The following is a 13,248-nucleotide window of genomic DNA, read 5'->3' as shown; positions in this document are numbered from 1 at the left end:
CCTTGTAAATCTTCTCTGTACTCTCTCTAGTGCAATCACATCTTTCCTGTAATGTGGTGACCAGAACTGTACACCGTACTCAGGCTCTGGCCTAACCAATGTTTTATACAGTTCTAGCATAACCTTCCTGCTCTTATATTCCATGCCTCGGCTAACAAAGGAAAGTATCCCATATGCCTTTTTAACCACCTTATCCAGCTATCCTGCTACCTTCAGGGATCTGTGGACATGCATTCCAAGGTCCCACTCTTCCTCTACACCCCTCAGTATCCTCCCATTTATTGTGTACTCCCTTGCCTTGTTTGCCCTCCCCAAATGCATTACCTCACACTTCTCTGGATTGAATTCCATTTGCCACTTCTCTGCCCACCTGACCAGTCCATTGATATCTTCCTGCAGTCTACAGCTTTCCTCCTCACTATTAACCGCACGGCCAATTTTTGTATCATCTGCAAACTTCTTGATCAAGCCCCCCACATTCAAGTCCAAATCATTTATACCACAAAAAGCAAGGGACCTAGTATTGAGCCTTGCGGAACCCCACCAGCAACAGCCTTCCAGTCGCAAAAACACCCGTCAACCATTATCCTTTGCTTCCGGCCACTGAGCCAATTTTGGATCCAACTAGCCACTTTCCCTTGGATCCCATGGGCTTTTACTTTTTTGACCAGTCTGCCATGTGGGACCTTGTCAAAAGCCTTGCTAAAATCCATGTAAACTACATCAAATGCATTACCCTCATTGACCCTCCTTGTTACCTCCTCAAAAAATTCAACCAAGTTAGTTAGACATGACCTTCCCTTAACAAATCCATGCTGACTGTCCTTGATTAACCTGTGCCTTTCTAAATGACGATTTATGCTGTCCCTCAGAATCTATTCCAATAATGTGCCCACCACCGAGGTTAGACTGACTAGTCTATAATTACTCAGTTTATCTCTTTCTCTCTTTTTAAACAACAGTACAACATTAGCAGTCCTCCAATCCTCCGGCACCATGCCTGTAGCCAGGGAGGATCGGAAAATGATGGTCAGAACCTCCGCTATTTCCTCCCTTGCTTCTCTGAACAGCCTGGGATACATTTCATCCGGGCCTGGCGATTTATCTACTTTCAAAGATGCTAAACCCCTCAATACTTCATCTCTCACTATGTTTATCCCATCCAATATTTTACACTCCTGAGATGTTAGAAAAAAATGCTGAAAATACACATGCATTTCAGAAAGAGAATACAGACAGCACTTGGAGTAGAGACTGAAATAGTCTGACAAAGGGTCACAGTCTGAAAAATTAACCTCTTTTCAGATGCTAAGGGACTCTCACACAAAGTCAGGACAAAGGAAATTTTCCTTTGAGTGCATTAGTGATGCTATAGGATAGGTTTCCTTATGTGGCATCATCATTCTTTGTCACACCTGTAGCTTCACAATTCTACCACTAGAAAGCATTGATAGTTTACACAGACTCTCCACTACATAAAAAGCAAAATACTGCAGATGCTGGAAATACTCAGCAGGTCAGACAGCATCTGTGGAGAAAGAAACAGAGTTAACGATTCAGGTTGATGACCTATAGTTAGTTCTGACAAAAGGTCATCTGAAACATAACTCTGTTTCTTTCTCCACAGATGCTGCCTGACCTGAGTATTTTTAGCATTTTCTGTTTTTATCTCATCACTACATATTTCAGGTACATAGTTGACAAGATTTTTCTAAAATATTTAAAGAATTTGTTAGGTTCAGCTTCTTTCTTTTATTGGTAGCTGTTGTTGACTGCCCATTTTGGATTTATAATTTTTTGAAGTTTGTGATTGGTGATTTTCACTTCTGTTGACTACTTGCTAATTTAAACATTTGTTTCTACTTCAGTTGTAATTATTGCTGATTAATATGAAATTTGAGCTTACCAGCTGCAAGTGTGACAGAAAATTTACTTAGGATCCTATTTGTAACGAAATGTGACATAATGGATAGAAAATGTAGTTGAATTTTTTTTAATTAATAAAATGTCTGACTTTACTAAGTGTTTGGGCTTAGTAGCAAAATGCAAGTCTCCCGATAGCAATTCCTTAAAATTTAAGGTTGTAAACCAGGCACAAGTTTTAATACATACTCAATTATCTGTTTGGCAAAAAAGTCAGATACATCTTCGATGTTAGGATCAATAATCTTCTTTTCTTCACTATCAGGTGCAACTGGGGCTTCTTCATCTTCCTCCTCAAAAAAATAACAAACCTTATATTCAGGCTAGACAATATATAGAGACATTATACCAATTAAAACTTGTATAGTTTTTTGCCTCAGTGCACAAGCATGGTGATAAAACAAATTGTATTTTATTCCATTAAGTGGTTATACTACTTTAATAAATGGGTCAGGGTAACTGTTGCCCAATTGAAATAGCATTGAGAACCTTGAGGTGATTGTTTCAAAGTACTTTATAAAATCACAGTCTAAAAGGGTCTTCAGCCTGTATGGACACTTTCAGCATGCTCAATCTCAATGAAGTTGCAAGCAGCAAGAAAATAAATCCTTGGTCATAGTCCTCGTCAGCTGCTAGCTTTCTTTCCCCCAAGAGGCCTGGGGAAAGTACTGCGCCTGCCTTCCAGAGCATGCAGTCATTTTTAAAAAAAATAGATTTTGGATTTTCTTTTTAAAAAAGTATTGCATTAACATCCAAAATACAATTTTTAAACACAATTGAACTGGCCAACGCAAACATTTGGCATTAAAAAAAACACACACACTGCAGGTCTATCTCCACAAGTAATAGTCAATGATACTGTTAAAAGGTAATAAAGAAATCAGATAGAGAACAGCTAAAAGCAGAGTATTTTCAAAAACCTTCTCAAATTAGTTTGCAACCAATTTGCAAATCTTAAAACTGCAATTTGAACAACTTCAGAAATAGCACAGCAGGTTCCACCAACAGTGGGTTTACACAATAAAATGCTGAGCCAGACAGACCTGAAAAATCCCAGCCTATTCTGAGTTAGCTGATCTCAGGCAAGGCAGCAGTGGGGAGCACTATAATTGGTCTCCATGGGTTAGGGATGGGAAAGGATTCCTGTTCTTGACCATTATATAGTGACCACAGCTGTCAGTTCATGCATGCGGATGTTAGTCGAGAACAAATCAGGTTAGTCATGATGTCCCTCTCAGTCAAATAGTCTGTTGACACTGACTACCAAGACTCACACAGGGATAATGGCCATTTGTGGGAGGTACTGGAAGGCAAATGTACCTCAAGGAGCCATTGGCAGAAGGGAAGAGCAAGAACTGCCAAAATAGAAAAAAAAGCTCTAACGTACCATAAAATTGAAAGAAAGCACATACCTCCTCTTCATATTCTGAACCACTCTCCTCACTGTCCGATCGTGGAGCTACTTCATACCTAAAGCAGATAATAGAAAAAGTCAGGAAGCTAATAGTCCCATGATTAAGGAGATTTAAAATGATACAACTAAATGTATACCACCATAAATAATGCAAAATCATTAATAAGTTTATAAAAATGAAGATAAATTGTGGATAACCTAAACAATTACATTTTGGTTTTCACTGCAAAGCATGAAAATGGCTTCTCATTGGCTTTATTTTTAAAATTGAAGGAAGGGAGCTGCTACATGTGTTAAATTAAATGTAACTTTCTTCCCCAGAACAGACCTCAATAAATGAACAAACCATTCTTTTCACAAACACTATACACATCTATGTAGGTTCCTCTTCTAAAAGAGTTATTAGCATTTTTGTAGTTCTTATGATTCAAAGTATCATAAAACCAGTTCAAACAACTTGCCTGACTCGCACTTTGTTCACTCAATAAATATGGAAATTTGTGAACTAGCAGATCTCCTGGGTAATCCTGGGTTTGAGAATAGTGTTATGCTCAGCTGCTGACCTGGTCTATCCCTATGAAGCCATTGTTCAAGTATCCCCTGTGGGGAAGTAATCTGAAATAGTCAAATCCAGGTAACTGCAGCTGTACTTAAAGGCAGTTCAATCAAAGGACAATTGTAACTGCTTGTAAATTTCTGGCTCCTGCTCAGAAGGACCCTTCGTGAAATGCTTAACTTTTTAAAAAAAACACAAGAATGGTGTTCTGCATTTGTAACAAAGTGCAACAGATATATGCAAGATGCAAAACTTAGTAAGTAGCAGATCTCCCATGGCATCGCTCATGGTAAATTGGAGGATTCAGAAACTTCGTCATCCGCATCCTGGCCTACGCTAAGCCCCACCCGCTGACTTGCTTCGGCTCCCCAAGCCCAATGGATTGAATTTAAAATCCTCAGACAAACCTCTCCTTGGCCTCACCCACGCCATCTCTGCAATCACCACTGCTCTAAACCCCTCCTGCATCTTTCATGTTGATTCCTCCTCAGCCCACTCCACCTTAAATGGCAGAGCTTCAGCTGCCTTGGCATCACTCTTTTTAATTCCATGGACAAACCCTCATACATCCTCAGCTTTGAACATCTTACCAAACTAGATATTTGATGAAGCTTATGGTCACTTCTCCTAACCTTCCCATAATATCTCGACACCTGTTCCTTTCTTTTCCACCTCTTTAAAGTGTCCCGGGAAGTTTTTCTACGTTAAAGGTGCTATATAAATGAAAGTTGTTAAGTAATGTACAACATAGTATCGAGGCCACTGATTTGCAGAGGTTGAATAAATCAAACTGTTTTTATTTACAGTATTTTCAGAGAGTTTTCACGCTCAAATTACAAGATTATGTACATATTTGCGTGGAAACTGTAAACAAGCGACCTTGATCAATATTAAATGTTAGTTTAATTGCAGTGTTTAACTATTCAATTTTATCTCAACAATAGTTTGTAAAAATTCAGGATGCAAATTTGATATTGTGCCCCCAAACTCAAGTCCAGACTATTTATATATAAAAAGCAATCATAAGAACATAAGAAATAGGAACAGGAGTAGGCCATATGGCCTCTCGAGCCTGCTCCGCCATTCAAGAAGATCATGGCTGATCTTCAACCTCAACTCCACGTTCCTGCCTTATCCCCATATCCCTTGATTACCCTAGAGTCCAAAAATCGATCTATCTCAGCCTTGAACATATTCAACGACTCAGAATGCACAGCCTTCAGGGGTAGAGAATTCCAAAGATTCACAACCCTCTGCGAAGAAATTCCTCCTCATCTCAGTATTAAATGGCCAACCCCTTATCCTGAGACTCTGCCCCATCTACCCTGTCAAGCCCCCTCAGAATCTTTTATGTTTCAATGAGATCACCTCTTATTCTTCTAAACTCCAGAGAGTATAGGCCCATTCTACTCAATCGCTCCTCATTGATTCCTGGGATGAGAGGGTTGTCTAATCTAGTGAACCTTCGTTGCACCGCCTCTAAGGCAAGTATATCCTTCCTTAGACAAGGAGACCAAAACTGTACACAGTGCTCCAGGTGAGGTTTCACCAAAGCCCTGTATAATTGTAGTAAGACTTCCTTACTCTTGTACTCGAACCCCCTTACAATAAAGGCCAAATGCCATTTGCCGTCCTTATTGCTTGCTGCATCTGCATGCTAACATTTTGTGTTTCTGTACGAGGACACCCAAATCTCTCTGCACACCAACATTTATAGTTTCTCACCACTTAAAAAATATTCTGCTTTTCTATTCTTCCTACCAAAGTGAATAACTTCACATTTCCCCACATTATATTCCATCTGCCACCTTCTTGCCCGCTCACTTAGCCTGTCTATATCCCTTTGCAGACTCTGTGTCCTCCTTACAGCTTACTTTCCCACCAAGCTTTGTATCGTCAGTAAACTTGGATACATTACACTTGGTCCCTTCATCCAAGTCATTAATTTAGATTGTAAATAGCTGAAGCCCAATCACTGATCCTTGCGGCACCCCACTAGTTACAACCTGCCAACCTGAAAGTGACCCATTTATTCCTACTCTCTGTTTTCTGTCCATTAACCAATCCTCTAGCCACACTAATGTTACCCCCAACCCCATGAGCCCTTATATTGCATAACAACCTTATCACAATCTTCTTGTGGCACCTTATCAAATGCCTTTTGAAAATCCAAATATACTACATCCACTAGTTCCCCTTTATCTACCTTGCTAGTTACATCCTCGAAAAACTCTAATAGATTTGTCAAACACGATTTCCCTTTCATAAAACCGTGTTGACTCTGCCTAGTCATATGATGATTTTCTAAGTGCCCTGTTACCACTGCCTTAATAATGGATTCCAGCATTTTCCCAATGACTAACGTAAAAAAAACTGGTCTGTAATTCCCTGTTTTCTCTCTCCCTCCTTTCTTGAATAGCGGGGTTATATTTGTTACCTTCCTATCTGCTGGGACCGTTCTAAAATCTAGGGAATTTTGGAAGATCATAACCAATGCAGTATCCCTGCAGCCACCTCTTTTAGAACCTTAGGATGTAGGCCATCAGGTCCAGGGGATTTATTGGCTTTTAGTCCCATTAGTTTCTCCAGTACTTTTTCCTCAACTGACATTAGTTACTTTAAGTTCCTCACTCTCATTAGCCCCTTGGTTCCCCTCTATTTCTGGTATGCTTTTTACATCTTCTACTGTGAAGACAGATACAAAATATGTGTTTAACATCTCTGCCATTTCCTTATTCCCCATTATAATTTCTCCTGTCACAGCCTCCAAGAGACTAATGTTTACTTTTGCTGCCACCCTTCCTTTTTACATACTTGTAGAAGCTCTTACAATCCATTTTTATATTCGTTGCTAGTTTACTTTCATATTCTATTTTCTCCCTTTTTATTAATTTTTTGATCATCCTTTGCTGGGTTCTAAAACTTTCCCAATTTTCAGGCTTACTACTCTTCTTCACAACATTATAGGCCTCTTCTTTTAATCTAATACTATCCTTAACTTCTTCAGTTAGCCAAGGATGAATCACTTTTCCCGTGGAGCTTTTGTTTCTCATTGGAATGTATATTCATTGAGAATATTGAAATATTTCTTTAAATGTCTGCCATTGCTTATCTACTGTCATACCCTTTAATCTAATTTCCTAATCTACCATAGCCAACTCATCCCTCATACCTATGTAATTGGCTTTATTTAAGTTTAAGACTCTAGTTTCAGTCTTAAGTACGTCACTCTCAAACTCAATGTGAAATACTATAATATTATGATCACTCTTCCCCAGAGGATCCTTTACTGTGAGAATTCTAATTATCCCTGTCTCATTACACAATACAAGATCTAAAATAGTCTGTTCCCTGGTTGGTTCCCTGATGTACTGTTCTAGGAAACTGTCTCAAATAAATTCCATGAACTAAGCCTCCAGACTATCTTTGCTAATTTGATTTGTCCAGTCTATATGAAGATTGAAGTCCCCCATGATTATTGCATTAACTTTGTTATAAGCTCCTATTATTTATTGATTAATACTATGTCCAACGGTATAGCTACTGTTAGGGGGCCTATAAACTACTCCTACCAGTGTTTTCTGCTCCTTGTTATTTCTTATCTCCACAGATACTGATTCTACTTCCTGATCTTCCAAGCCAAGATCCTTTCTCACTACTATCCTTATGTCATCCTTTATTATCAGGGCTACCACCCTCCTTTTCCATTCTGCCTGTCTTTTCAAAACATCAAGTACCCTGGAATATTTAGTTCCCAACCTTGGTCACCTTGCAACCATGTCTCTGTAATGGCTATTAGATGAAACCCATTTATCTCTATTTGTACCATTAATTTGTCTATCTTGTTACAAATGCTTCGCGCATTTAGATACAGAGCGTTTAATTTTAACTTTTTACCATTTTTCTCTGCTTTTACCTTATTCGCTGATGCACTATTACTGTTAAACTCTCGGTCCCTTCCTGCCACAGTGTGTCTATCTTTACCCAAATCACTACACTGCTCTGTGGCCTTGACTGTTCTCTTTAGATTTCTAAATTTCCCCTCACCTGACCCCTCCCCCTCCCACCCCCACCCCCCTTTTTAAAAAAATTTAAAGCCCTATCTGCAGCCCTAGTTATTCGATTCGCCAGGACACTGGTCCCAGCCCAGTTTAAGTGGAGCCTGTCCCAATGGAACAGCCCCTCTTACCCCAGCACTGGTGCCAGTGCCCCATGAATCTGATCCTGTCTCCTCCCTGCTGCTGCTATTCTCACCCTAGCTAACTAGACACATGAAGCTCTCAGTTTTCACCAGTTCTAACATGCAACCCCTATCCTCCCACACCACTATTTGAGCCACGCATTTAGCTCTCTGATCTGTTTGACCCTATGCCAATTTACGCGTGGCTCCAGAGGACAATCATCCCTACACTAACCTTGGGGGACACCACTATTTACATATCTCCAGTCCAAAAAACATCCATTAGCCAGGTTCTTATTTTCTGTCCTTTAATCAACTTTCTACTCACATTACAACATTCCTGTTACTACCACATGCCGTAAACTTTATCAACAAGTCTCTTTGTGGCACCTTATCAAACACTTATTGAAAATCCAGAAACGCAACTTCACTGTTTTGTCAGAAAACTCGAATTTATAATGCATGATGCATCTTTCACAAATCCATGCTAACTCATGTCCTCCTAAATCAGTATTAATGTTATCCCGTATTATGGCCTCTAGATGCTTACCCCATACCAATGTTAGGCTGACTAGGCCAAAGTTGCCCAGTTTATCATTTCTTAAAGAGAGATGGTACATTGGCAATTTTCCAGTTCTCTGGCACAACTTTCATATCCAAGGATGATTGAAAGACTGCGGTCAGAACATCTGCTATTTTCTCCCTGACAGCGTGCAGCATTGTAGGATGCTTGCTATCAGGGTCTTTTCCAGAGTTCCACCAACTTTTTCAGTACTACTTCCTTATCTATATAGTTAGCTATATGTTCCACCTCCTCTTTTGGTACCCTTTCATTCCCACCTTTCTGTGAAAACATATGCATAGTACTCATTTAATATCTCCACCATTCCTTCAACCTCCACAAGATTTCCTTTTTTGTCTCTAATCAGACTTGCCCTTTCTTTAACTAATCCTTCACATTTATAAAATCCTCTATTGCCCTTTATGTTCCTGGTTATGGGACGTGGGAGAATTCAATGGTCTGGGAGAATCAGACAGATGTGGGGGCATTTATGATGGCCAGACATATTTAGAAGGAGGTACCTGAATCTGGTGAAAGGGTTAACAGGGCCTGGTGAAAGTGAGATGGAGGCATACTGGTATGTAGTAGAAGAGGAAAGGAATAGATAAGAGAGCCTGAGCTGTGGGAAAAGGGTACTTAGACTGTGGGGTCATTGGCAGGGAATGGTGTGTGCGGCAGTGGTGGATGTAGGGCCACGAGGGGTGCATTGCTGGGTATGGGAGGACTAGGAGGGGGATCGAGGGGGTTTCTGAAAAAAGTGCATTTATACGGGTTTTCGGGATGGGGAGGGCATCGAATGGTGATAGGAGCAGGAGCAGGAGCAGGGGAGGGGCGGGGCGGTTCCAAATGGGTGTCCCCATTGGTGACTTGGAAAAAACAGTATTATTTAAAAATAGTCACAGCTGGATATCTCCTCTTCCTTCTTTCTCTCCCTCACCCCTTTAGCCTACTGCTGTGACCAGACTCTCAGCAAGTCTCTAAGTTGCATGTTAGAACTGGTGAAAACTGAGAGCTTCATGTGTCTAGTTAGCTAGGGTGAGAAGAGCAGCAGCAGGGAGGAGACAGGATCAGAAGGATAGATTCTGGAGCTCTAGACAGATACTACTGTGACTAACAGCACAGCACTACCTACCTTGGAGACACAACTAGATCTCAGTAATAGGTAGGCAACAGTGAGTCCTACCTTAGAGACCAAGCTTGGAGGACTTGAACTTGCCTATTCATTTTTTATGTCCAACTGTGCTAGAATAGCATAACAGACAGGAGTGTCCCCCACACTCAAATCACAGGGCTACCTTTTACTACTGTACCACCAAATACAAACGTGATTACTTACCCAGGATTCATTTCCAACCATGCATCCAGTTGGACAGCTTTTGGAGCCTCAGGTCCCTGAAGGACTTTACCAGTTTCAACATGAATAACTTTGACTGGCAAATCACTCATCTGGCTGCTTTCATCCAAAAGCTTAAACAAATATAAAAAAGTGATTTTTTTTTTTTGTAACTATGAATTCACAGCTTAAGTAAACAAGAACACCACACTAGTTGAAAAAATGATCACTAGAAATAGTTTTGAATAAATTTCATTGATTTATTTTCTCGAAGTTGGAGGGAAAGGAAAAAGTATGGATTTTGTGCACAAAATCTTCTTGACTGGTCAAAGAAATGCATAAAATCTCTCGCACAATAAATGTAATATCTCAAAGCAAACAAAACTTAAAAATCTGCAAAACAGTCTTTTCCCCTGGTCCACAGTTCAAATCTAACCCAAACTGGTGCAATGGAAGTTTCCTCTGTGTGCTGACTGTAAAGTCCTATAGGAAATGAGTTCGGGCATGGAACAACAGCACAAATGTCACAAAATTGGCAATTTAATTTAAGAATGGTTGCCGTAGCAAGTATTGCAATGGTGCAGTAAGAGGAGCGCTTCTGAGGTCGGACCATAATACTACTTCTTATGGTATGGTACAGGGTGCGTAGATCTGCATCTAACCGGATCTCAATGCGCTCGAACCAGACACTGGGGCCTCAATTTTCCTCTCTCCCCTCTTCACCCAGCACAGGTTTTCTGAACCCATATTTAAAATGAGTGAACCCAGAAATATGTTGTGCGGGCGGTAGGTGGGACTAATGTCTGGAAACCTTGCTCTAAAGACAGGGAGGAAGTTGTGTGTTTCTACAGGTCTTTGACAGCACAAATTTCCAACAGTTTTTTGGTCTGTTGGCTGCTGTCAGAAATAGCAGCCAAACAGCCTCCACCCAAAAGATGAAAAAAACACTTGGCTTTGAAAGAAGTTGCTGACTATTCTTCTACAGATCCTCTAATCAGAAGAGACTGCCAAGCAACCTGCAAGGCACAGTTGCCATGTGGAGGAGAGGAGGCAAACATCTGCCTGGTGGATTCCCCCAAAATGACAGAGAATGCATTATATCACTCCATTATGTGCATTCAATTTAAAATGCTCCTGTGTGTTTCAGCCAGGAGTTTCCTGTCCATGCCATCTATGACCTAGGAAACACCTGCCCAAAGCAAATAGCCTGGCAACCCAATGACATGGGTAACCACTTTCACTTCCTCTCCCCATTCACAAACTGGCATTAGACAACAACAAAAAAATTAGCCATTGGGTATCCAAAATAAAAAGTATTCCATAGCCATTCTAATATTCCTCACCTTGTTGGGCACAAAAACTCATTTAAAAAAAATCTGCAAAGCAATGACTGAAAACAACTCACCTCTCCATCAGGAACAAGGCTAGAACCTATTCCTTCTACGGGTTCCTCAGTTTTCTGTTGATTTTAAGAGGATAGAAATATTATTATTACTAATTAAGAGAAGCAGCTTTTTAAGCTATAAACACAATAACATTTACTTCAATGGGAAGAATAGAAGAGAACCAAGCCAGGCACGATTATTGTAATATTTTCTGCAAGTCAACTACTACACCAAATTGGAAATGTACGACTAACAAGGTGTTTGCTGTCATCCATTTCCAATTTGGACGTGTGAGTGAAAAAAAAAGCCACAGCCCAACTTAGGAATTAAGGATAATACTTAAACTTTTGCTTTTGTTGTAGTATTTGAAATTGTTTGGTGAAGTGTTTGGGGGGGGGGGGGAAAGAGTCTCAAGAGAAAGGGCAATATTGAGTGAGACAACACAAAACCATCTTGGGAGGAAGGGAAAGGAATAAAGCAAGACAGAGAGGCAGGCAGAGACAGGAAAGACAGGCAGGCAGAGACAGAAAGATAGGACAGACAGGAAGAAAGAAAAAAAAAGGCATGAGATAATGACCTGATTATCTGGCCTAGTAATATTGGTCGAGGGATAAATATTTTCTAGGACACCAGGATGAACTTCCTTGCTCTTCTTCTAATAGTGCTTTGGGATCTTTTACATCCCCGAGAGGACAGACGCAGCCTCAATTTAACGTCTCATCTGAAAGACCGCACCTCTGACAGCGCTGCACTTCCTCAGTGAAGTGTCAGCCAAGATTATGTGCTCAAGTCTCTGGTGTGGGGCTTGATCCCACAAACTTTGACTCAGAGGCGAGAGTGCTACCACTGAGTCAAGGCTGACATTATATGGAAGTGGGGGGGGGGGGGGAACCATGATAGAGACCTTTACCCCTGAAGTACCCAAGGAAAGGACTTATCTGCGATAATATATTATTTCTCCCCCACACCAGTCAAATAGGTTACTAACACATTTTGTCTGGATTTACAATAAAGAATGTCTATTTGGGCAAGATAGTGAATGATTACCAAGTGTCTGTGGAAGTAGTCCCATTATGAGTGGCTGGCTTCAAGATAAGCCGGGAGAGGAAAGGGAGCAACAGAGTGAAAGGTGAAACAATTAAGAACCAAAGGATGGGAAGGAAAGAATGAAAATGGAAAAGGAAAATAAGGGAGATTGATCAAAGAAAAAAGGAAAAAAAAATTCAACCTGCAATAGATACCTGGGAGATCATTTTCCAGCCATTTCTACACAAAACCAGAGCTATAAACAGGGACTAGATCAGTTTCATACCTCAGTTTAGAGGACTGAGTAGAAGAAACTAGAATAAAATTTAAATGCCCTGGACTCTGCATACATGCATTAGTTTTGAACAGGAAATACAAACCTTCTTTTTCTTCTTCTTTTTCTTCTTTTCTTTAGCAGCCTGGGCAGCTTTATGCTCGTAGACCAGTTTAGTAAGGCTTGCAACATACTCGTCTGTCTGCTGAAGCAGGTATGCCAGACGTTTATCCTTTTTCTGGTCAATTAATTTGCGATAGCCTTCTTCATCTTCTGCCTGTTTTCAGAAAATAAAAATCAAGGTGTTAATTTATACCACAAGGTTTCCAGTCTTGAGATTTTTAGTTTTAAACAAATATTTCTATACAATGCAAAGAGCCTTCCAGATTGGCTAATATCTTAGTGGATGCATATGTAAAGGTTGGCTGCCATGGGGTTCTAGTGGGTCAAACTTTTAATAACCATTGGAAACTGCAACCAAGAGAGGGTTGCAAAATCATTATCGGAAGATCAAGATAAGCAGATATAGGTGAGTTTGGCGGAAATGAACAGAAAATTTGGTAGCTTTGAGTACAATCACGTTCATAAGTGGGGT

The 13,248-nt window shown here is 40.3% G+C and overlaps 1 protein-coding gene across 3 annotated transcripts in view; it reads right to left on the bottom strand.

Moving 5' to 3' along the window:
• smarca2 (SWI/SNF related, matrix associated, actin dependent regulator of chromatin, subfamily a, member 2) overlaps window positions 1-13,248 on the bottom strand; it is a 141,182-nt gene that overhangs the window by 79,643 nt on the left and 48,291 nt on the right. For 2 of the 3 annotated variants that reach the window (XM_067983273.1, XM_067983274.1), the window contains exons 10-14: window positions 12,760-12,930; window positions 11,374-11,427; window positions 9,972-10,102; window positions 3,336-3,393; window positions 2,113-2,216 (exon numbers count right to left, since the gene is read on the bottom strand). In XM_067983273.1, the coding sequence (XP_067839374.1) occupies window positions 2,113-2,216; window positions 3,336-3,393; window positions 9,972-10,102; window positions 11,374-11,427; window positions 12,760-12,930 (518 nt within the window). The remainder of the gene's footprint in view (window positions 1-2,112; window positions 2,217-3,335; window positions 3,394-9,971; window positions 10,103-11,373; window positions 11,428-12,759; window positions 12,931-13,248) is intronic. The other variant, XM_067983275.1, reaches the window with a different exon arrangement.

Source organism: Heptranchias perlo, chromosome 4 (assembly GCF_035084215.1).
Source record: "Heptranchias perlo isolate sHepPer1 chromosome 4, sHepPer1.hap1, whole genome shotgun sequence".
Taxonomy (NCBI): domain Eukaryota; kingdom Metazoa; phylum Chordata; class Chondrichthyes; order Hexanchiformes; family Hexanchidae; genus Heptranchias; species Heptranchias perlo.
This window is presented reverse-complemented; position numbering and strand designations above follow the sequence as displayed.